This window comes from Erinaceus europaeus, chromosome 10 (assembly GCF_950295315.1).
Source record: "Erinaceus europaeus chromosome 10, mEriEur2.1, whole genome shotgun sequence".
NCBI lineage: Eukaryota > Metazoa > Chordata > Mammalia > Eulipotyphla > Erinaceidae > Erinaceus > Erinaceus europaeus.
In genome coordinates, this window is record NC_080171.1 from 29,135,499 (window position 1) to 29,160,516 (window position 25,018).

Consider the following 25,018-nt stretch of genomic DNA (forward strand, 5'->3'; position numbering starts at 1 on the left):
AAAGGGGCTCAAAACAGACAACGCCAGAACTTCAGAGCCTAAGGTGAGAAAGTTCCCAGCAGCAGTGTCCATCCCACAGGCTCTGCAGTGCCCAGCAGGGAGGGCAACTGGGACATGATACAGTCTGAAGGGCACTTCCAGCACCTCTTGGCCAAGGAAAGCACTTTGGTCCTCTTCCTTGTTCGTTGCCTGGGGGCTGCTGTGTTCCCCACAAGCGTGTGGGGGAGTGTGGTCACCTGTAGAGCAAAAGGGAGAGGCTGAGGCTTCATCCTGCAACTGACTCAGATTCAACTCATAGCCACAGGATTGGGGACCTGCCACTTGGGTCACCTGCAGTCCTGACATCAATTTCTAGAATCTAGTCTCACCACTTGCCCACCCGGAATACAGAGGAAAACCTTTGTGCTGTTGACAATGACATCCTGCATGGCCATGTCCCTAAAAAGTCCAGGCTCACAGAGCTCCAAGTGCCTAGTTCTGCCATGTCCTCTGCCTGGAAGGCTGACCTCTTCATTCATGCTGAAAAAAAACAATTCCTTCCCACAGTCCTTTAAAAAAAAAAAAATCAGTCCTGGAATAGGGGAGGTAGCATAATGGCTATGCAAACAGACTTTCATATCTGAGGCTCTCAGGTACCTCATACTACCATAAGCCAGAGCTGAGCAGTGCTCTGGTTAAGAAAAAAAAAAAAGGGAGTTCAGCGGTAGCACAGCGGGTTAAGCGCACGTGGCGCGAAGCGCAAGGACCGGTGGAAGGATTCCGGTTTGAGCCCCTGGCTCCCCACCTGTAGAGGAGTTGCTTCACAGGCAGTGAAGAAGGTCTGTAGGTGTCTATCTTTCTCTCCCCCTCTGTCTTCCCCTCCTCTCTCCATTTCTCTCTGTCCTATCCAACAATGACAACATCAATAACTACAACAACAACAAAAATTTAGTCCTGCCAGGAGCCAAGCGGTGTCACTTTCAGTTGAGTGCACATGTTATCATACTCAAGGACCCAGGTTCAAGTCCCTGCTCTCCACCTGTAGGAGGGATGTTTCACGAGTGATGAAGCACATCTGCAGGGTTTTTAAAAAGTTTAAAAAAATTTTTATTATTATTTATTTATTTATTCCCTTTTGTTTCCCTTGTTGTTTTATTGTTGTAGTTATTATTGTTGTTGTCATTGTTGGATAGGACAGAGAGAAATGGAGAGGGGAGAGGAAGACAGAGAGGGGGAAAGATAGATACCTGCAGACCTGCTTCACCACCTGTGAAGCGACTCCCCTGCGGATGGGGAGCCAGGGGCTCGAACCGGGGTCCTTAAGCCAGTCCTTGCACTTTGCGCCATGTGCACTTAACCCGCTGCACTACTGCTGGACTCCCCATCTGCAGGTGTTTTATCCTTCTCTTTCCCTTTCTATCTCACCCTCCCCTCTCAATTTCTCTCTCTATCAAATTAAAAAATAAAAAAGTGAACATTGGGAGCAGTGGATTCCTTGTGCAGGCACTGAATCACAGGGATAACCCTGGGGCAATGATAAAAAGTGTTTTTAGGTCAGAAGGTAGATAGCATAATGGTTATGCAAACAGACTCTCATGCCTGAGGCTCCAGAGTCCCAGGTTCAGTCCTCTGCTCCACTAAAGCCAGAGCTGAACAGTGCTCTGGTTAAAAAAATAAAGTATTTTTTAAATAAAGAAAAACAGTCCTGTCTGATCCTGCCCATTTCTCCTCCTGCATTGAGGGCAAACCTCTTCTTCCCGCCTGGCTTTGCTCTGGGTCTATAAAGCTCTTCACTCCAGCTCCATGGCCAAGGGCAACTGGACTGCCTTGAAGGGCAGCGGGGAGACTGCCGAGGGCCTATCCTGGCAGTGTCAGCTTTGGTCCCCATGACTTCTCTTTTTCTCCTGTGTCCTGGCCCCACTGGGCCACAATCCTGTCCCCCACAACCCATGTCCATTTTGTCCCTGCACAGGCCCCGGAGAGATCAGTGACTAGCCTCCACATAACCATATGAGCTCCTTTGAAACCTGCTCAGGGTCCCTCAGTGGGACCCTGCAAGAGGCTGAGGCAGCCCCAGCATACTGTCCCCTGATGGATAGAGCAGGCACTGTACCTGCACCATAGTCATCAGCAACTCCAGTCCATCTTCCCTTCCACTCACAAGAATGAAGACCTATCTAGAAACCACTTACATACCTTCTTCTCTGGGTTCTTTACGAAGAATGTGAGTCAATTATGTAATCAGAAAAGTAACATATAGAAGCCATTTGAGATACTGGCAACTACTTAAGTTCATATTTTGAGTATAGGTCAGACTCTGGGCTAGTGCTGGGGAAACCAGGAAGGGCTGGACTAGATTATGGTTTGACACTGGCTCCAATACTCCCACCCTCTGGGGATCTAGCCCCTAAATTCTGGTAGGACCACCATTCTCAACATAAGAGTTGGAGCTCTCTGTGCCCATCAATTCCCAGTGATGTTCCTGGAAGGAGCCTTCTATCCTCTGTCCTAGTTAACACAAAGTCACCTCAAAGTGCTGACGGGGCCTCTTGTCTTTCTGTATTTATCAGTCTCCAGTGCTTCAACCCACACCCTATCACCGCATCTCAGGTCTTTCCCAGCCCAGAGCCTATAGCTGGATCTGATGCACACAGAAGCGGGTCAGAATGTAGGCCTCTGAGCACGAGGAGCTGTCAGTGCTGCAGACAAGCTCAGGCAGTGCAGGCTGAGGGCTGCCAGGAGCATGTCCTCAGAACCCATCACCCAGGGCCTGCACCATAAGTTACCTTCCTCATGATCTTCCGGCCATAAAACATCACTTTGTCTCTCTTTCGGAACCTGTATTGAGGAGTGGGTTGCACTTGTCCTGCAGAAGAGCAAAGGGACCATCAAGAGTCACTGCTGGGATGCCATGGAGTGAGAAGACTCACTGAGGGCAGCCCAAGCTGTCAAGGACCTAAGGGCTGCTCTGACTGAGGAGAGCAAAACACATCAAACCACCCCAGTCTTCCCCCATCCTTTTGAGCCCTGTTCTCCCCACCTTACCCCCTTGAGAGTGAATCTGAAGCAATATACTCACGGGATTGTTTAATCCTTCTGTACACAAAAAGGACTGTAACACCAACCAAGGCCAAGGCCAGGAGAGCTCCAATCATAATCCCCATCAGCTGGGAAAGGTCAGAAACACAGCACCCTCAGCAAGACTGGTGTGGAGGCTCTGCACAGCCCCAACCAGGGGTCAGGCATGAAGGGGCTAGGGGACTCCCGGGGACCACCCATCACCCTGGAAGTGTGTAAAGTGATTACCATGTTGGACTGTGATTGTTGCTCTGTCAACTGCAATCCCCAGGACTGCAGAGCAGCTCCCAGGCAGAAGCCAGCCTGGAGGAGAACACAGAGTCAGAAAGGGCCAGGATGGATATGCTTCCCACATCAGCAAGAGTAGAGCTGGGGGTGCAGGAAGAAATCAGCCCACCCTGGAGATCTCTGGAAAGAAATGCTTCTCCGGGGGAGTCGGGCAGTAGCGTAGCGGGTTAAGTGCAGGTGGTGCGAAGTGCAAGGACCGGCACAAGGATCCCGGTTCGAGTACCCAGCTCCCCACCTGCAGGAGAGTCGCTTCACAAGTGGTAAAGCAGGTCTGCAGGTGTCTGTCTTTCTCTCCCCCACTCCGTCTTCTCCTCCTCTCTAGATTTCTCTCTGTCCTATCTAACAACGATGATATCAATAACAACAATAATAACTACAACAATAAAACAAGGGCAACAAAAGGGAATAAGTAAATATTAAAATATTAATAAAAAAATAAATGCTTCTCTTGGGGGATAAGGTCCTCTGAGCTCACCTGCGTAGGAGCACACAGAGCACCAGACACCCATGAACTTTGCACCATCAGGCAGCAGAGCTATGTGGGGTCGACAACACATGCTCCAGGGGTCAAGGCAGCTGAGGTCTAAATATAAAATGTTAAATTCACCTGGCCACAATGAGTACAAAGGCCTTTTCTCAGTGTCCTTGATCATCAATAAATCTATTTACTGCAGGAGCCTGGGCACACAGAAGCCCATGCAGCATCAGTGCTCAGAAACAGCAGTCAGTTCTCTGGAATTTTGAAAACTCAGTTCAAAGGCCAAAGAGAAAAGAGACATCAGAGTAGGGTGTTGTGTGCCTGCTAACTCTGATATCTAGGAGTTTCAGAAGTCTGGATCCCAGAGAGGGAGGAATAGAAGAGAAAAAAAATGGGGATCCCCATCCAAACCCAGGACTTCTGGATGGTGAATGGGTGAACACCCCTACCACAAAAGCTGGCTAGTTCCCCAAGAAGATAAAAAGTAATGAGAGAAAACAGGCAAACAGAGAACTAATCCTCTTCATGTCCACATCTCTCTTCCCAAGCAGTTAGGAATGCCTATTAATTCTTTCAAGTTTCTACACAAATGCCCAGGACTAAACTGTCTGCCTAATTCCCCCGAGAGCTGGTATCTGATATGGCATTAGGGAAGAACTAAAGGAAATCTGAGGGGCAACTCAGAAACTCAGAGAGAATTTGACATCGAGAGAAAAGAAGAATAAGCAGGGGAGAAAAATAATGGTTATGCAAAGAGACTCATGCCTGAGGCTCCAAAAGATATGTAATGTTCTGAAGGAAAGAAAAAAAAAAGTGGGGGTGGAGAGAGAGCATGATTCTGCAAAAGCTTTCAAGTCTGAGGCTTTGAAGTCCCCAGTTCAGTTCCCAGCACTAGCACCAGAAGCAGTACCACCACCATAAAACAGACCTAAACAGTGTTCTGGTAAAAACAAACAAACAAAAAACTAAACAAACAAAACAAAAATAGAACAAGCACATGGTCTAGGAAAGCCAAATCTTTGGATTTAGTTTAGTTAATATGCGGTGGCAGCATTTACTTTGGCCCCCAGCTCCTCCTGATCTAGACTGTGGTTCAGCTCTCAAGTACCTATCAGCGGGGCACCACTACATCACACCCTTAAGAGTATCCCCTGGGACAGGAGTAGGGAGCATAATGGTTATGCAAAGAGACTCTTATGCCTGAGGCTCCAAAGTCCCAGGTTCAATCCCCTATACAACCGCAAGCCAGAGCTGAGCAGTGCTCTGGTTAAAAAAATAATAAATAAAAATAAATAAGAATAAAAATTAAAAACAATAATAAATAAATAAAAATAAAATAAAATAAAGATCTGGATCTCAGTCCACACTTTGGAGACAGCAGGGTCATGTAAGGAAAGGGTCACAGTGATATCCCATGACCCATTCAACCTCCTACTATTGGCTACCTCAGACTGTCCAGCTTTCTGATGTTGTTTTAATAATCCAGTTTTCTGGCTTAGGAATAAAGGCCTTTGGGAGATGGGCAGTAGTGCAGCGGGTTAAGCGCACATGGCGCAAAGCGCAAGGACCGGTGGAAGGATCCTGGTTCAAGCCCCACATCCCCACCTGCAGGGGAGTCTCTTCACAGGCAGTGAAGCAGGTCTGCAGGTGTCTATCTTTCTCTCCCTCTCTCTGTCTTCTCCTCCTCTTTCCATTTCTCTCTGTCCTATCCAACAACAACATCAATAATAAATAAATAAATAAAAAGGGCAACAAAAGGGGAATAAATAAATTAAGTAGATTCTTAAAAAAAAAGGAATAAAGGTCTTTGTGTTGCTAACAATATTCACTGAGAAAAACACTGAATCAAAACAAGCAGGAGGGTAGGGGGATATAACTTCCCTTCCCATATGTGAGGGCCCAAGCACCAAAAAAGCAGACAACAAATCAAGCTGTCAAAGTTCTAAAGCAAAGAAAGAACAACTGTGATCTTAGAGGAAGAAGAGATACGGGGATATAACTTCCCTTCCCATATATGAGGTCCCGGGCACCAAAAAACAGACAACAAACCAAGCAGTCAAAGTTCTAAAGCAAAGAAGGAACAACTGTGATCTTAGAGGAAGAAGAGGCAGGGTCCCCGGTAGCCTGTGCTGCTGTGAGCATAGCTGGCAAGGGGATATTGGAGGGTTTAAAGCAGCTGCCAGCAGAACAGGTGCTAAAAGACACTTTTCCTTGGTTCAGAAATGCCTCTAAGTGGAAGTTGTTTTGTTTTTTTTTGCCTCCAGAGTTATTGCTGGGGCTCAGTGCCTTCACCATGAATCCACTGCTCCTGGAGGCCATTTTTCCCCCTTTTGTTGTCCTTGTTGTTGTAGCCTTGTTGTGGTTATTGTTGTTGAATAAGTGGAATTTCTAAGGCTCTGAATCATCAGTACAATTGGTTCCATACCTCTGGGTAGGCATCTTCTTCTTGCTCCATGGCTAGAAACAAAACAAAAGAGTGAAAGTAAATGAAAGGAGGGCAAGGGTTCTGCCAACCCACGCTCATGTTAGGAAAGCAATGGTTTCAACCTTGGCTTCCTCCTTTGGGTAACTTTCCACTTCACACGCTATGAGAGGAAAACCCAGATGAAAAATGGTGTTCTTCACAAAAGAGATTCTGTCTTTTCAGAACACAAAAGCTGCTTTCCTCTGGTAAACAGCCCTCTTGTGGTTGCCCAGGAACCTAGACTGCAGCCAAATCCCCAGGTCAAGAGCCAGTGTGGGCGGAGGTTCAGTCAGTCTAGGGCAATCACACACCCATCCCCCAGCCCCACTCTGCCACCTCTGGTATTGGTTACAGGCAGGGGAAGCTGGACAGGAAGCAGAGCTGAGGAGCCCGCACCCTCCATGGTGGCCTGAGCCAAAAGAACTTCCCATCCAGTGCAGTTGAGCCTCAAAACAGGTGCGTGTTGGCTCCCGGGAACGAAGAATGTAGGGACTAGTGGGGAGAAGTCAGGGCTGAGAGCTTCAACCTGCAAGTTGCTAGGACCCTTTGAAGAGTGGCAGCTGGCTGGCAGGTGGCACACAGGGTTGAGTGCACATTGAGTGCAAGGAATTGGGTTCAAGCCCTTCCGCTCTCTCCTGCAGGGGGAAGCTTCATGAGCAGTGGAGCTGTGCTGCTGGTGTCTCCTTTTCTCTCTATCTCCTACTTCCCTCTCAATTTTTCTTCCCTATCCAAAGTAAATAAAATTAAAAAGAAGAAGGAGAGGAGAAAGAAGTGTGGCAGGTGGGAGGACAAGACAGTTCACTTGAACAGTGCACCTGCTTTGTCATGCACATGATCCAGGTTCCAGCCTGGTCCCCACTGCACGGGGGGAAAACTTTGGTGTTGCGGTGTCTTTCCTCCTCTCCCTCTTTCTGTCTCTCTTCTATGGGGGGGGGGGGCGCCTGTCAGCTTGGAGCAGTAAAGCTCCAGGGTCAGCACAAACACTACACACAAAGTGGCAGCTCCCGGGAGGGTTTGTCTCTCCCAAAATCCCATCGGGGAAGGGCCCGCTGCAAACCGCAGCCTCCACTAGCGAGCAGGGAGCAGGTGCGGCTTGTGGCACTGGCTCAGCATCTGCTCTGGGGCCAAGGATTCCGTGTCATCCAGACCCACAGAGGAAACCCTTCTCAGAGGAGCCTGTTCCAGGTCGGCAGCGCTCTCACACACACCCCAGCACCCCCCCCAACCCTGCAGCCGTCCCAGTGGGGGACGCAGAGACTGGGGGCTGAGGGGCTGTAGCGGGATGAAGCGAAGTCAGGATGAAGTCAGGATCAGGGGACACTAGGGTTAAGTGGTGTTAGGGGGCACTGGGGCGAAGGGTTAGAAGAAACCAGGGTTACAAGTCAGAGAGGAAGCTCGGGTAAGGGACGTTGGTTAGCATTTAGAAGCCGTAAGGACGCAGGACAGAGCGAGCCCCCAAGTGGCTCACCGCGCAGTCAGGGCCTGTGGACTCGCGGGGCTGCGTCATGCGAGCGCGGGTCGGGGGAGCTGACAGTGCCCCTAGCAGGAGAAGACCGCGGGTTCGCCACCTAGGGGTGACTCTGGGCGACCGCACGCTCCCGACGCCCCGCCCCTAGAGGTGCGCGCCCGACGTTAGACGTCACGCACAGACGTCGACCCGACGTCCGAACCTCCGAAGTTCCGCCTCCCTAGGTTCGACGTTACGACGTCACGCATAGATGCCAGCGTCGATCTCACCCCGCATTGGCGAGATCCCATAGCCACGCCCCTTGGCTGGACCGAGGCTGCGCACTGGACGCGGCTCAGTCAATTGGAGTTGTTCTTGCTACTACTACGCGAGGCGGTTCGGGTTGGAGACCGCCGGCGGCAGCGAGACAGACATGGGTGTCCTGAGCGCAGCGGCCTGCGTACTGGTGAGGGGCGCTGACCGCATGAGCAAGTGGACCAGCAAGCGAGGTCCGCGTACAAACTACAAGAGCCGGGGCGCCAAGGGCACGGGTGTGTACGGCCGCGGCGGCAAGTTCGTGATGGTGCCGGAGATGGTACCGGAGCTGGTGGTACCGGCGCTGGACGGCTTCAAGCTCAAGCCCTACGTGAGTTACCGGGCCGCGGAGGGCGAGGACGCGCCCATGACGGCAGAGCGGCTCTTTCGCGAAGCTGTGGCGCCAGCCATCGAGAAGGATTTCAAGGACGGCACCTTTGATCCCGAGCGCCTGGAGAAGTACGGGTTCGAGCCCACGCAAGAGGGCAAGCTCTTCCAGCTGTACCCCAAAAACTTTCCGCGGTAGACGCCGCCCTCTCCAAAAACTTTGTGCCCTGGACTCAGACGCTGTGCCCACCGGGCCGTCGGCTTGGACCGCCCTGACTGCACGGACAGTGATGGCAGGAACGGGGGTGTTCCCAATCGAGTTTTATTAAAGACCTGGGCTTCCTTACAATGCCGTGGCATTTGGTTATTGTACAGTGAGAGCGTGCGACCTAGCAGGTTAGGGTGTAGTGACCTCAGGGCCTCTTGCCTCTGCCTGGAAGCCGTTTTCCCACCCAAGGGTACTAGGAAGGAGGATAATAATATTGATACACGTGCTTAGGTCGCTGGGGGGGAAGATTAACAAGGCAGTTCGCTCTGATGACACTAATTTGCACATCCAAATTCTGCATCCTGAGGCACAATGTATAATCATCTTTTTGTAACATTCATATTTAGATTTTTCTTTTTCAACCAGAGCACTGCTGAGCTCTGGTTTATGATGGTGTAGGGGATTGAATATGGAACTTTGGAGCCTCAGGCATGAGAGTCTGCATAACCATTATGCTACCTACCCCGCCCTAATCGTACTCTTTGTGGGTTCCAAACCTACTTATGGGGAAATGGGAATCAAGTGAAAAAAACTGCATCTCAAAACTTGGGTTACTATAGTCATCACGAATTTCTTTCCTCAGCATTTCGGTGTATAGCCCCTCAGATCTCCTGCATAGTATCTAACGTGCCCTAAAGTAACCTAATACAAACTCTGGAGGGAGGAGGCTCAACATTTTTAGAATAAAGTGGACTGATACTTGGGAATTAATCTTTTTATATAGTTTAAAAGAACAACCCCCACCCCGCTTTGTGGTATGCAGTGTAGCCACTCCTGGGCTTTTAGTTCAGATAATTTAGTGACTGGACTTGAACCCAGTGCGGTCTCATGGCAACGTATCACCTACCAGGTGAGCCGTTCTACACCCCCACTTTAGCATGGTATTATAATAAATTCTGACTTGATATGTTGTGTTTCAGAAAGTAACAAAGGCTAGAAGTGCACTTCTTTTTAATATCAAACTCCTATGTAAGTAAATGCAAAGGATTTGACAGTATCTTCCAGGCAAATTTTTTCTTTTTCTTTGTCATTGCCAGAACTTCGCCATTCTGACTTTTTTCAGACAGAGGCACAGAGGAGATGGTACACCAGTTTCCTCCAATGTGGTGGTAGCCAGGCTCAAACCTAGGTTGCACCATGGCAAAGCAACACCCTATGCAAGTGAACTATTTTGCAGTCCCTAATGCTGGACTCAGGGTGGGTGTTCTAGTGTTACTGAGTCTAGGGTTTGGGTGCTACTCCTAAAGCCACAGTAAGGAAATGTGATTGATTAGTCCATTTTTTAAACTTTAGAGCTTTATTGAGTTTACAGTATAGTTTTGCCTCCAGGGTTATTACTGGGGCTAGGTGCCTACACTACAAATTCACTGCTCCTGGAGACCATTTTTCCCATTTTGTTTCTGTTGTTGGATAGGACAGAAAGAAATGAGAGAGGAGGGGCCAGCAGGTGGCACATCTGGTTGAGCGCACATGTTACAATGCGCAAGGACATGGGTTCGAGCCACCAGTCCCCACTTGCAGGGGGAAAGCTTCACAAGTGGTGAAGCAAGTGCTGCAGGTGTCTCTGTCTCTCTCTATCCCTCCCTTCTCTCTCGATTTCTGGCTGTATCTATCCAATCAATAAAAGATAATAATAAAAGAAATGAGAGAGGAGGGGAAGATGGGGGAAAAAAACCAGTAAGACCTGCAAACCTGCTTTACAGTTTTGTGAAGCAACCCCCCTGCAGTTGAGGAGCCAGGGGCTCGAACCAGGATCCTTGCACAGGTCTTTGTGCTTAGATTAAATGCTGTGTGTTTAACCCAGTGTGCTGGCCCCCAGTATAGATTTTTTTCCCCCTCACCAAAGGTGTGTGTCCCCATCCCCACAGATAACCACTATAGTTCTCCCAGTCTTAGATAAAGGTTGACATTTTTTCTTTTCACATTTGTATGCTCAATTCTCTATTCTGCATATGAATGAAACCATTTCTGTAGCTGCCCATCCACCATGATTTTTAAGTACTGTTGACACCAAAGCAACTCAGAAAGGGAGATCCTTATCTGCATTCCTACTACCATGATGAGGTGACCTTTTAATATGCTTATATAAAAATTACTCCTAATGTAACAGAGTAGCATAGAAAAGATTTAATTTAAATGTATAAACAGGTGTTTAAATAAATGCAAACTAACAAATTCACACAAGAAAATGACAAGCTTGAGAAGTGGAAACCAAATCTGTCCACTACCTACTGCTTGGTGGGTCATAGACTCTTGCTGCCAGACTGCCATTTTGGATTTTTATTGTCGGATTCACTACTCTGGGGCAACTTTTTTTAGCTAGAGAGAGGGAAAGAAGCCACAGCAGCGAATCTTAGCTCAGCCTCAAATCCAGGTCACACGACATAGCAGCCACCCTGTACAAGTCAGTTAATCTTGCTGGCCCCATACTGCCATTTTCAAGGGACCCAACAGACAAGATTTACTTAGGGCAACAGCTTGATTGTCTATACTAGATCCCATAAGATGCACTGAGCATGTACAAGGATCCAGGTTCAAGTCCAACCTCCTGCCCCCCCCACACCCCACCTGCAGCAGGGAAGGCTTCATAAATAGTGGAGCAGTGATGCAGGTATCTCTCACCCTTATCTCCCCTTCCATCTCAGTCTATCCAGTAAATAAATAAAGTATTTTTAAAAAGTAAAATAACTTACAGATACTGCAGTAAGAATTTTAAGGGCAGTTCATTCACAAGAAAAATAAAACTCCCATTTTACTTATAGAAATGTCCCTTATGATTTCAAAACAAAACAAAACAACAAACTGCTTTTCCAGCTCAGTTCTCCCACTTCCAGACATGAAGAATGTGATCATAAAATGTGCAAGTAGCTAGGAGGCTGGTGTTTAAGGCTGCTCCTTCTAGAGAGAGGTCATAGCCAGGAGTCCTGATTCCTGCAGTGTGCAGCCGGCTGCCATCCTTCCTCATATCCTCTATTGGTAGCTGGAGAGAATATGGCACCTGCACTTTGGTCCGCTCCTCTTTCTCATCTGGGCGATCATAAGAGACAGTAGGTTTTACATTATAGACCAGATCTAGTCTGGCACCTGCGTCACTGTGGATCTGCTGCATCTGTGATGGATGGTGAGAGAAGATCCAGGACCAGTCAGCTCCATACAACAGTGAGTTGGGCAATGTTTGAGACAGAGAGATTGTGCACATTTCCTGCTTGTCCTCTGGAATGAGACAGAACACAAAGATACACGTTACCCAGAATTAGTGTCCCCTCTATAAGCCTGTCCACCTTCAAAGGAAGACCCCATCAAGTGGCTACTCATTTATCAGCAAGTGTCTGAGCAACCACTGTGCCATGTGGAGAAAAGGCAGAACAGACTTTCATCTTGCAGGGAGTACTGTGCTTGTGAGAAGACTCACCCTATCCTACATGATTGATGGATGGATGGATGGACGGGTGGGTGGATGTGTGTTTACTCTAGGTTACAGAACCACGCACGTGAAAAAGGATTCTATGGAACCACAAGGGCAAGGATGCTGTTCCAAGTCTGATGCTTAGCAAAAGCTTCTCAGTTTAAGATCTAGCAGCAAAGGATAAAGAGCTAGCTTAACAGGAGAGGATGGAGGAGAAGCTGCAGGTCAAGTACAGAGGCAAAAAGAATGTGATGCCATCTGAGGAACCATAAGTCAGTGGAAGTGGCTCTGGGGCTGGCAGGGAGTTTTTCCTGCAAGGGCAGCAAAAGGGGAAAAATTGGTCTGTAGGAGCAGTGGATTCGTGGTGCAGGCACTGAGCCCCGGCAATAACCCTGGAGGCAAAAAATACATTAAATAAATAAATAAATACAGGTAATATACATAAAAAAGAATATAAAATTTCACTCAAAGGATTCTACGAAGAATTTAAGTGCATGTAGTTCTTGCTTTTGGTAACTTTTGAGACTAGAGAATGAGGATGTATGAGGTCTTATATCTGACACAGTTACGGAAGGTTTGAAGATAGTCAACATCATCAACAAGAAAGAAAAAAGGTGTTACTAAAGCAGAGGCAGACTAGGGTCCAGGGACAAGGTCAGGCTAGTAAGAGCAGCCATAGACACGGAAAGTAACCAGTGATAAAGAAAGGTGCATGAAGGCTAAGACAAAACCTGAATGAGGAAGTACCAAGTATACAGCCATTATATCAGAGGCTCTACTCCCTAACACAGTTTCACTGCAAAGTCCCACCTTAAAAAAGGAAAGATCTCTTCAATCCCCAGCATCACCATAAGCCAGAGCTGAGCAGTGCTCTGGTAAAAAAAATAAATAAAAACTCAAGTTGCTTTAAGATGAGAACTATGACAGCACAGTCACATAACTTACAGCAATGACCCAGGAGAGATGAAGAAAGTGAAAACAGTGGTCCAGGAGGTGGCGCGGTGGATAAAGCATTGGACTCTCAAACACGAGATCCTGAGTTCAATCCCTGGCAGTACATGTACCAGAGTGATGTCTGGTTCTTTCTCTCTCTCCTCCTATCTTTCTCATTAATATATAAATAAAATATTAAAAAAAGAAAGAGAGAAAAGTGAAAACACAGAAGAGAAAAGCATTGTATAGGGAAGATGACCTGACTTGCATGAGAGCAGCAGTGGGAAGGCAAGGTATCTTTGCTTCTATACATGGGAAGGGGAGACCCTGAGTGGAGAATGAGGAAGGAAAATGAGGTTGAGGGTTGGGGAAATAGCATAATGGTTATGCAAAAGAACTTTCATGCCTGAGGCACCAAAAGTCCCAGGTTCAATTCCCAATAGCACATAAGCCAGAGCTAAGCAGTGCTCTGGTAAAAAATGAAGAAAATAGGGTTCAAAAGAAAAAAATGTGAGATAGTTTTGATAGTGAATATCACTGGCCACAGTGGAAAGGTGCTGTTCCATCTGGCAATTCTAAGAATCTACTGTAGAATCAACTTCAAGTGAGATCACTCCAGTGGTTGTTTCCTTCAGCCATGGTCTGACTTGGGCACAAGCAGAGTTGAGGTCAACTAACTAAATGTGCCCAGTGTGAGAATAGGAACACAAGGAACAGAGCTTAAGCATGCTTGAAATGCTGGACCCTGTGGGGGTAGATAGCATAATGGTTATGCAAAGAGACTCTCATGCCTGAGGCTCCTAAGTCCCAGGTTCAATCCCCCGCACCACCATAAGCCAGAGCTGTGCAGTGCTTTGGTGTTTCTGTCTCTCAAAAATTAAAAAAAAAAAAAAGAAAGAAATGCTGGACCCTGGGATGTACACTGCCCTCAGATTGGGAGAACTTGGTAGACAGTGATTCAAGGATGGTTGAGAAGGTGACAAGAGGTCACACTTTATGTATGTATGTATTTACTGATCAACTCTGGTTTATGGTGGTGCAGGGGTCTGAATTTGGGACTTTGGAGCCTCAGGCAAGAGAGTGTCTTTATATAACCATTATGCTACCCAGCCCCACCCTAGGGCACACTTCTGAAGGAAAGATCTCAACAGTCAGAGAATCACTGGGATGCAGGAGGCAACAGAATAGTGAGCTGGTCAGGAGAGAAGATGAGAAAGCAGAGTGCCTGCAATTAGTATTATGGAGCTGGTGCCAGGTGTGACCTGGGAATGTATGGAGAGTGGGGATAGGGCTTGCTAGAGTGAAAGGTAACTTTCACTGGAAGCTGGAAGCCTACCCAGGGCCCAGCTGCTATAGGCCTCCAACTTACCCATTGCCTTTTGGCAGTTTAAGATCTTAAAGCCACCGTGCATGCACGCTGCCAGAAGCAGATGGTACTGGAAGGGGTTCCACTTTAGTCTCCATACCCCACCTTGCACGGCCATGTCTGCAAATGGCTGCTTCATGTTCCGAGTGTCCCACAGAAGAACGTGCTCATCATAGCTGAAACCATGGACACAAAAGACATGCAGGAAAAGCCAAAGCCCACTTGCTCCCCAATATCTCAAGGTAACAGGAAACACCTAGAAGGCCCATCCCACTCATCCCTCTGGGTGAGAGTTCCCCTTCCCAAACCCAGATACACATGTGGAATGGCTCAATCATCATGATGGACAGCAAAAGTGGAAGAAGCAAAGGAGTCAAGTAGGAGCCCTGTGAGCTGACTCTAGATGACTCACCTTCCTGTAGCCAAAATATTTTCCCGATGAGGGTTACTCTGGATGCTGCACACACCCATGGAATGTCTAGAGTAAAGAGACAGGCCTGAGCATACACCCAGAAGATGCTTGAGTCTAAAGGAAAGGAGGAAGGCCACAGAGGGCTCTGGCTCCTTGCTGAACTTACCTCTTACTGGTGAACAGAGAAGTGGCAGGAACCCTGGTGTCCCAGCCTCTCAGAAGGCCATCATCCCCACCTGTGTAGAAACCCATTGACAATGGCTTATAAGAGAAAATGGTCATTCCCTTTGGAATGAATTTCCCCAATCTGTGGGGAAATTCCCATGCGCAACTTTTCCTGAGTGATCTCAGGTTGCCAGTGGATAGATGAGTGCCAGGAATAACACACACCCCTGCCCAAGACGGTCACCCTTGTGCCCCGTGTCTTCAGACATGAAGAAGGCACCTGCAGGGAAAAAAGGTAAGAATGTTGAACTAAGCCTGTAAGGATAAAAAGGAAGACCGAGTGGGGATATAGCATAATTATGCAAAGAGACCTTCATGCCTGAGGCTCTGAAGTCCCAGGTTCAATCCCCCACACCACCATAAGCCAGAGCTGAGTAAAAAAAAAAAAAAAAAAAAAAAAATTATAAAGGAAGACCAAGGATTGACTGATGATAGAAGAGAGAGAACCAGAGCATTATTCTGGTACATGTGACTGAATGACTGAACTCTGAACTCTGGGCCTCATGCTTGAAAGTCCAGCACTTTATCTACTGCACCACTTCCTGGGCCACAGTAACATCCTTATTTATTAAATGCTTACTTGTCCTTTTTCTTGTTTCCTAATGTGTGCTTGGATGGCTATGAACTTCCCTCTCAGTACTGCCTTAGCTATGTCCCAAATATTTTGATAGCTTGTGTCTTATTAAATGCTATGGTAAATGTCCACAGTTCATCTCCTCCCAGTTGAAGTAAGCCCAAGTACCTAAAACAGTCCTTGTAGCATGGTAGATAATATATAAACATTGTTGAAGAAACTGATCCTGAGTGATTAAATCTAATCTTTACTGCAACCTTATTCTGTGCTAAGAAAGCCTTAAGGTGACAGAATTAATTAAGAGTGAGCAACGGAGGGGAGAGGGAGCGGGCAGTGCACACTGGGTTAAGCGTATGCAGTAAGAAGTGCAAGGACTTGCACAAGGATCCTGGTTCCAGCCCTCAGTCCCCCACCTGCAAGGTCCCCTCTTCCCCTTCCCATCAATTTCTTTGTCCTATCCAAATAAATAAATAAATAAATAAATAGAAAGAAAGAAAGAAAGAAAGAAAAAGAAAAATGGTCACAGGAGCAGTGGATTCATAGTGCAGGCACCAAACCCAAGTAATAACCTTGGAGGAAAAAAAAAAAAAAAAAGAGTGAGCAACCTTGTGGCTGAGGAAGTGACTCAGTGAGTAGAATACAGGACTTACATAAATGAGACAGATTTAACCCCATACCACATATGCTATCTCATCCACTCATAAAATAAACATTAAACCTCCAAAAATTGTCCCTAGGGGATTGGGAAATGTCTCACCTGGTTGAGAAAACATGTTACCATGCAAAAGGACCTGGGTTCAAGTTTCTATGCCCTACCTGCAAAGCTGCAGTATTTCTTTTCTATCCTAATCCATCTCTCACTCCTGTCTCAATTTTTTTTTTTTTTTTTTACCAGAGCACTGCTTAGCTCTGGCTTATGGTAGTGCGGGGGATTGAATCTGGGACTTTGGAGCCTCAAACATGAGACTCTTTTGCATAAACATTATGCTAGCTAGCCCCCACCCTTTCCCTCTCAATTCTTGACAAAATAAATCTTTAAAAGTCTGGTTAAGCAATCAAAATGTGGAGATGAATATTGTGGAGACAGCACAGAAGTGGGTGGTGACGCCCCTGGTTGAGAGCACATATTATAAAGCATAAGCATTTAGGTTTGAGCCCCTAGTCCCTATCTGCAGGGGGAAACCTTTGTGAGTAGTGAAACAATATTGCAGGTATATCTCTCCCTCTCTATCTCCCCCTCCCCTCTCAGTTTCTGGATGACTCTACTCAATAAGTAAATAATGATAATAAAAACAAACAAACAAAGAGATAGCATAGTGGTTATGTAAGAGGCTCTCATGCCTGAGGTTGAGGTTCCAGGTTCAAGCCCTACCACCACAATAATGCAGAGCTAAGTAGAGCTCTGATTAAGAGTCCATGGTGGAAGTCAGGCAGTAGTACAGTGGGCTGAGTGCAGGTGGCACAAAGCACAAGGACCGGCATAATGATTCCAGTTCGAGCCCCTGGCTCCCCACCTGCAGGGGAGTCACTTCACAGGCGGTGAAGCAGGTCTGCAGGAGTCTATCTTTCTCTTCCCCTCTCTGTCTTCCCCTCCTCTCTCCATTTCTCTGTCCTATCCAACAATTATGACAACAATAATAACTACAATAAAAAACCAACAAGGGCAACAAAAGGGAATAAATAAATATTTAAAAAAAAAAAAAGAGACCAGGGTGGTGAGGGAAGATAATGGTTATGCAAAGAGATTCTCATGCCTGAGGCTCCAAAGTCCCAGGTTAAATCCCCTGTACTACCATAAGCCAGAGCTGAGCAGTGCTCTGGTAAAAAAAAAAAAAAAAAAGAGTCCATGGTTCAGGAGGTAGTGCAGTGGATAAAGTACTGGGCTCTCAAATATGAACCCCAAATTTGATCCCTGGTATTGCATGTCCTAGAATAACGCTTTAGTTCTCTCATAAATAAACAAATCTAAAAACGAAAACAACAAAAGAAAAAACAACCACCAGGAGTACACATGTGAGGCTTAGAGGATGCCAGGTTCCATAATACAAACCAGCCAAAGCGGAGTTGTTTCTGGCAGACAGAAGTTAGAACAACAATGCACACTGAGAAGGGCATCCTGAAGGGAAAACACAAGTCGAAGCTGAACTGGAATTGGCGTATTGCACCAAAGTCAAAGACTCTGGGGCGGGTGGGGGGGAGAATACAGGTCCAAGCAGGATGACAGGACCTAGTGGGGGTTGTACTGTTCTAGCAAACACTGGGAAATGTTATACATGTACAAACGATTGTACTTACTGTTGAATGTAAAACATTAATTCCCCAATAAAGAAATTAAAAAACAAACAAACAAAAAGGTATCCTGGTTCTGAGGGATGGTGCAGTGAGTAGGATCTTAGACTTGGAAACATGGGTCTCCTGAGTTCTATCCTCAGCATCCCATGTGCCAGAGTAATGTTCTGGTAGTCTCTCTCTCCTCTCATGTAAATAAATATAATATAAATACATCTTTAAGATAGAGAAAGGGTATCCAGGCAGGAGCCAAAGAATAAGCACTTTCATACAGAAGGAGAAAAGCTGGCAAGGTCAAATAAAGAGCAGTCAGGATGGAGAGCTGAGGAGGGCATTGCTTCATGATAACCTTTAGTACAGGAAGTAATGGACTGGCACCATGGGTGGCACTGAGAACCTTGGCAAGTGAGGTTTTAGGGCTGGGATGAACTGCTGAAGTCCCTGAATGCTGGCCTCACTGCCACCACACGGACCAGCACAAACCAGCAGCTGAAGGCAGATAAACAGATCTGTACTCTGGCTGCTCTTGTCTTCTCTCTCCTCTTCTGCCCACTGTTCTCTCTGCCTGACTAAGAACAGCTGAGCAAAGCTACCTCATGCTGGAACCATTAGATCTGTACCCACGACAGAGGCCAATAATGGTAACAGTAGAACCATCCCATTTATTTTCTCAGGGAAGGTAAACTATATCCAAAAGGGAGCAGATAACTCTGAAATCCAACACAACAAAAGTCAACAAAGTGTAGGCACGAGTGTAGGAGCTGACTGGGTGTCTGAGTGTCTGATTCAGTTGTTCCTATCCAGGAGTCAGGTCCTCAAGAGTCTGCAGCAAGGCTGGGGAGTTAGCTTAGTGGTTATATAACTTTTAGCCTGAGGCTCTGAAGCCCCAGGTCAATCTCTAGCACCACCATAAACTAAAACTGAGCTGTGTTCTGATAAAAAACAAAGACATACCAAGGGGAGTCAGGTGGTAGCGCAGGTGGCGTGAAGCGCAGGACCAGCATAAGGATCCCGGTTTGAGCCTCCGGCTCCCCACCTGCAGGGGAGTCACTTCACAGGTGGTGAGGCAGGTCTGCAGGAGTCTATCTTTCTCTTCTCCTCTCTGTCTTCCCTTCCTCTCTCCATTTCTCTCTGTTGTCCAACAACAACGACATCAATAATAATAACTACAATAACAAGGGCAACAAAAGGGAAAATAAATTAAAATATATATATAAATATACATACATGTATATATATACATATATATAAACATAAACCAAAAGTCTGCAGTGAACTGGACTGGGCTTTCTAAAGAACAGCTAAGTGGTGATGACCAACTTTAGCCTTTCTTCCAGAATGTTCTTTTGGCAGAGGGTTTTCAGGATCTTCTACGTCCAGAGACAAGGCCTTGTGTGCCTCATCTGTGCTTCCTTAGCAATTCTTTATGGGATATGGCAATAGCCTGGCTCCCTCCCTTATGAGGCCAATACCCAGTGGAAGAGTACTAACCTGAATACACGATTTCTGTCTGCCAGTAATTGAAAGCAGCAATCCAGGCCTCGAAGGAATGGGCCTGCCATGTGGCCATGTTCTGCAGTTTGGACCCAGCCTCGCTCACTTTAAGAAGGTGGACACGACCCTTGGAGTCGCTGGTAATGATTTTCAAGGGCTGCTCACTAGTCCTAAAGACAAGGAACCAATGAGAAACCCAGATGAATTTTATTTCTTGACCCAAACTCATCAACCTCCTCTGCTTCCCAACTGGTGACAATTCATGCCCCCAAATCATGTTATGGAAGAGGTTCCTCAAGAACCTGGTAGATGACCTAAGCTAGTAGAATGCAAAAAGATAGAAAAGGCTGGGGAGATGACATGATGGCTGTGCAAAAAGCCTTTCAGGCCTAAGGCACTAGAGGGTCCAGGTTCAATCCCCAGTACCACCATAAGCCAGAGCTGAGCAATGCTTTGGTAAAAACAGACAAACAACAACAAACCTAACCCTCTGAGGAGACTCAGGGTCCCTCCCGCCTTTACCTTCCAGTTTTCCCAGTGGACCAATCCAGGGACAACGCTAGACACTGCTCCCCCAGGGCCAAGCGGCAAAGTGGCTGGAGTATGTGTCCATTCTAATGGAGAGAAAGAAATACTAGCAAAGGGGAAGAGTCCAGCACCATCCCAAGATTTAGGGGAGTAAGCCCTCCCTCATTTACTCCCAAGAGAGCAGGCCCTGGGGACACTCAGGAACCGCCCTTGCCTTCCTGTTCTGATACCCTTGCTGCCCACACACTCCTGGCACCTTCAACAGTCTGTGCAGGCTCTGGGAAACAACACTGGGACCTGGGCTCTGCCTCCTTGGGGCTCCAGTGACACTGCTGGTGTCTGTCTCTAGTGAATGAGACAGGGAATTTGTCTCTTGCTTCCACTGCAAAAGCTACAAGTAGCCATTAACATGCTGTCTGTTTTCTCACATCTATATAAAGTTTTGCTCTCTAAGCAAATAAGACACTGCTTCTTGCTATCCACAGGCTCCCAGCAGGTTACTTCATCAGGGTCTTTTCTTGAGTTTACCTATCCCTCTTTGAACCAGTTCCTAGGCCATCTTCCTCAGACAGTCCTGCTGCTCTCATCTGGCTTGCAGCAAGGCCCTGTCTGAACAAGCCTTCAGTTATCATGCTCTCTGCTAATCCCACCTGCAGCAGCAGCTACACTAGTATGTCCCTCCCAAAGTCAGGATCTGCAGGGTCTTTTGGGATGCTAAGTGACTTCCTAGTCAACCCACCACTGCTGACACAATAAGCAAAGACATCATTCTACAAATCCTGTGCAGGGTCACTGTCAAATACTTGGGAGAGTCAGGAAATAGCTCACCTGGTACAACATATATTTTAGCATGCATGAGGGTGCAGATTTGAGCCCTTAGCACCACATGGAAGCACTATGAAAGGGAAGCTTTATGGATGGTGGTAGCTCTCCTCTCTCAATTTCTGTCTGTCTTCCCCTCTATGTCTATCTAAAGTTAAAAACAAAACAAAATAAACAAAAAAATCCAGTGGGCAGAACAAAAACTACTTGGGAAAAAATATCACAGGAACTGTATGCTCTCCTAGTCATAGTGATGAAGATCACTTTTAGATCTTTGGTCCAATGATCTAAACATGAGTGGACGGTCTAGGCGGATGAGACCGGGAGGCGGAGGTGGACTGATGACGCCAGGGTGAGGGTGGGCCGAGTCCTGAAGGTGGGTGAAAGTAAAGGTGGGGATCGGTTAAGGGCGAGTTTGAGTTGCAGGAACACTGTTTAGATCAAGGTGGCAATTCACTGCTCTTTCTTTGGCCCACATCATTAGCCTGTGAGTGCTGGTCCAAGGCTTTCATTAGATAACTTTCAGATCCACTGACTGGCAAATGAACAGGTATGCCAACCCTTCTTTAACCATCCTGCTGGTGACAGAGGTGACCACTTCTAGGAGTTAGATGCAGAGCTCAATAACTGAAAATAGTTAGCATGCTACATTAGAACATTTGATAATAATGTTCACCACTGATGAGAACTACTTCAGAAAAATGCTGGTATCAATGTAGCTTCTGGCCCAAACCCTTCCCATTTAGGACCATTCCAGCCTCCTGGTCCAGACACTAACCTCAGATACCACCAAGCGCAGGAGCTCTATGGACCCACTCGCATCAGCCACACCCAACAAGGTATTGTTGCTCACTGGGAGGTGGCACCTGAGGAAAGAACTCACATGCTAGTCAGAGCACAGGATATCATTTTTCTTTTCTTTTCTTGCCTTTTTTTTTTTTTTTTTTTTTTTACAAGTGTCAGTTCCTAAAATGAGGTTGGAGCCTACAAGTCTGTTCAGGGGCTGGGTGGTGGCATACCTGAAGCATACAGGTAGCAAGTCTGTCCTTCCAAAAACTCTCAGTTTACGAAATCAGAAGTCTAGCATTACTTCCCAGACTGACCCTAACTCTAAGGCTCAGCAACTACCAAGAGAAATTAGTGTCAAGACTATATAGCACACTCCAAAAGTGAGCAGGTGGGTGGCAAAACAGAGATTAACCCCTTTGCAGAATGCTGCCAGTCACTAGACTTCTTGATACATGTACGTGTATTCCCCCCCATGACAAATTCTGGAGAACTGGGATTGTTATCAAATTTGTACCATTTCATATCCAGGATTGCGTAAGTCTCTCTTCTTTGGATCTCAACCAGTGAACCTAAATTGTCCTCTAAGAAACGGTATAAGTAGAGACGTCCTAAACGGGTCTGAGGCTCCTCAATGTCTGGCCCACCCTACAAAATAAATAAGTAAATTAATTAAAGCAGATGTAGTTTTTAATTTGTGTGATTTTAATGAGAGAGACCAGAGCAATGCTCAACTGTGGCTTGTGGTGGGTGGTACCGTGGACTTAACTTGAGACTTTGGAGCCCCAAGCAGGAAAGTCTTTTGCATAACCATTATGCTACCCCCCCCAACCCGCTACCCCATCTTTAATTATTCTAACACTAAGAAACCCAAAAGACTGGGAAAGGGGTGGAGGGAAAGAAAAGGTTTTGCTGAGGCTCCGAGACTACTTGGGAGCAGTACCCCCACTTTCTGAGCTAGAGAAGTGTCTGTTTTCTTGAATGTGATCAACAAGTAGGTAGATCAGTTGTCCTGGACTCAGCATCCAATGCTTATTCTCAACTGGCTAACAGAGGCCAACGATAGTTTCGGTAAATCCAGTCTGCTTGGGGCAGTCGCCGCTGAGGCGAGTCGTTCAAGCGCCAGTTTCTCTAAGAGTACTGGGTAGGCTCAAGGACCGAGTCAAGAGGCCGACTAGGTGTACCTCCCGTGAAAACTCGTTTTCTTTTTACTCTAAAAAAGGTTTCAATCGCGAGTTTTGGGTCTCAGATACAGAGAATGAAGCACTGCCTCCAGGATGTTCTGACCACAGGGCAGCGTTGCGCCTCCGTAACTCCACATTCCACTGGGCGCACATCTGTCCCTCTCTGCCTTGCAGGAGCCTTCCCTTCTTTACTCGGGTCTCTCCCACCAGTCTGACCCTGGAGCTTTAGAGCTTGGAAAATGCCAGCGGTGGGGGCACCGCACCTTGTTCACCTGGACGGCGGGCGGCTCCTCTGGCTTCCGCAGCTGGTAGGTGCCGCAGACCAGGAAGAGCCTGAAGCCGTCGACTGGGCACCATTCCACCGAGTCCGCGGTGTACTCGGTGTCCACTGTCTGCAGCAGCCGGATGCGATTGCCGGTCCAGTGATCTAAACTTGTCTGGGCTGTCCGGGCGGGTGAGGCCGGCAGGCGAAGGCGGACTGATGAGGCCAGGGTGAGGGCGGGCCGAGTCCTGAAGAAGGCGGACGAAAGTAAGGCTGGGGACCGGCTAAGGACGAGCCTGGGTCGCAGGAATACTGTCTAGATCAGGGCGGCCGGTACTCGTTCACCGCTAGACGTTCCTTCCGAGGCATAAGGGCGGGACTTCCGGTGGCCAAAGACTACAAGAGGCAGGGGCCCTGCGCCCCCTGCAGGTTGGTGATACCGACGCGAGGTGCGGGAATTCGCAGGGGTCGCAAGTGTCCCACACTAAATGCAGGAGAGCTTGGCGTGAAGGCCCTGCACAGAGCAGACACTCAGCGAGCCCAGGATGACTCTGCCCTACAGCAACTGACCCTTCTTGCCCCTCGCCAGAAGGGGTTGCGTTAGGGTGCAAGGACATCTGAGGAAGGACAAGGACCCACAGCACAGTAGAGAGCAGACAGAAGAGACCAATTAAATTAAGGATGATGCCAGGGAGACTCAGACCCAGGACAGCGGTGACGACCCTGGGCAACAGTTGCGCTATAGGTTTTGGGGAAAGCAAGTTTTGAACATTGGTATGGTTTGAACTTGGTCCTTCTAAAGATGTTTTAGTCCTATGCCAGTAACACAAAATGGGCTTGGGAAATAGAGATGATTTAGTTACTACGGCAGTCTTTAGGGTGGCCAGAATCTAGTATAACCAGTGTCCTTACAAGGGGGACATTTGGCCTATCAGTGACGGACACCCAGAGGTGAAGGGAGGATAGGCGCTTGTATGAGTCATCTACTGTGGCAAGGAACAATGAAGGCTGCCAGAGAGTGCTAGAGGCCCATAACATGTTTCCCTAATTCCTACAGAGGGAGTGTGTGTGCCCTTGCCAGCATCTTTGACCTGAGACTTCTGCCTTCTAGAACCAGTAACTGGTTTTTCTTTTTTTAAGTATCTTTATTTATTGGATAGAGACCGCCAGAAACTGAGAGGGACGGGGGAAATAGAGGGAGACAGATGCCTACAGCCATGCTTCAACACTCATGAAGCTTCCCCCCTGCAGGTGGGGACTGGGGTCTCAAACCTGGGACCTTGCATATGGTAATGTGTGCGCTTAAACATGTGCACCACTGCCAGCCCCCTGGTTTTTCTTTTCTACCAGAGCACTATTTAGGTCTGCTTTATAGGTGGCGCCTGGGATTGAACCTGGGACCTCAGGCAGGGGCATCTGTTACATTAACAGCTGTACAGTCTCCTTGATCCATTTCTGTTTGCAATCCCTTAGTGATACTTTATAGTAGCTCTATGAAACTGGATATGAAGAGATGAAAGTACAGGGGCCTGATGGTGGCACATCTGGTTAAGTGCATGTTACAATGCACAAAGACCCAGGTTCAAGCCCCCACCTGCAGGAGGTAAACTTTGCAAGTGTCAGTGTTGCTGGTGTCTCTCTACCACCCCCTTCCCTCTTATTTTTCTGGCTGTCTCTACCCAATAAATAAATAGATAATACCAAAAATAATTAACAAAAAAGAGATGAAAATCCACACAATACCTAAGCATTCAACACAATTTTTGAAGGACTAGAGCTAATAATAGATGCAGCAGCAGCAGCAGCTCAGCAACAACAGCTTACTCAGAGGAAATATTAAAGGCTGGTCAAGAAAGGACATTGAGCAATGGCGCAACCATATAACTCTCTAGTGTGGAAAGCAGGTCAAGTGACCCCACCCAGGTTAGATACAGGCTCTGCATTAAACCACTTGAACATCAAATTTCCATAGACACTCTCAATTGATAAGGATCAAGAGGCAGGGCCTTCAGAAGAAAAAAACATTAATGGGTGGGTGCCATAACGAAAGCAATCAGGGATTTAAAAAAAAAAATGGGCAGGGGTAGATAGCA

The 25,018-nt window shown here is 47.2% G+C and overlaps 3 protein-coding genes across 3 annotated transcripts in view; 1 reads left to right on the forward strand and 2 right to left on the reverse strand.

The window, feature by feature from the left end:
• PNPLA7 (patatin like phospholipase domain containing 7) overlaps window positions 1–7,923 on the reverse strand; it is an 88,430-nt gene extending 80,507 nt beyond the window's left edge. The window contains exons 1-6 of the mRNA XM_016194675.2: window positions 7,756–7,923; window positions 6,249–6,280; window positions 3,286–3,360; window positions 3,059–3,146; window positions 2,766–2,845; window positions 145–236 (exon numbers count right to left, since the gene is read on the reverse strand). Of these exons, the coding sequence (XP_016050161.1) occupies window positions 145–236; window positions 2,766–2,845; window positions 3,059–3,146; window positions 3,286–3,360; window positions 6,249–6,278 (365 nt within the window). The 5' untranslated portion in view covers window positions 6,279–6,280; window positions 7,756–7,923. The remainder of the gene's footprint in view (window positions 1–144; window positions 237–2,765; window positions 2,846–3,058; window positions 3,147–3,285; window positions 3,361–6,248; window positions 6,281–7,755) is intronic.
• A 165-nt stretch (window positions 7,924–8,088) lies between these two features.
• MRPL41 (mitochondrial ribosomal protein L41) lies at window positions 8,089–8,725 on the forward strand. The gene has a single exon (XM_007537881.3). The coding sequence runs from the start codon at window positions 8,168–8,170 to the stop codon at window positions 8,573–8,575; it is 408 nt and encodes a 135-aa protein (XP_007537943.1). The 5' UTR covers window positions 8,089–8,167; the 3' UTR covers window positions 8,576–8,725.
• A 2,626-nt stretch (window positions 8,726–11,351) lies between these two features.
• On the reverse strand, window positions 11,352–23,228 carry DPH7 (diphthamide biosynthesis 7). The gene is made up of 9 exons (XM_060199472.1): window positions 22,936–23,228; window positions 21,997–22,127; window positions 21,472–21,559; window positions 19,866–19,957; window positions 19,341–19,513; window positions 14,928–14,997; window positions 14,762–14,827; window positions 14,353–14,525; window positions 11,352–11,857 (listed from the first exon to the last, which is right to left on the reverse strand). The coding sequence occupies exons 2-9, from the start codon at window positions 22,002–22,004 to the stop codon at window positions 11,460–11,462; spliced, it is 1,068 nt and encodes a 355-aa protein (XP_060055455.1). The 5' UTR covers window positions 22,005–22,127; window positions 22,936–23,228; the 3' UTR covers window positions 11,352–11,459.
• Window positions 23,229–25,018: the final 1,790 nt, after the last annotated feature.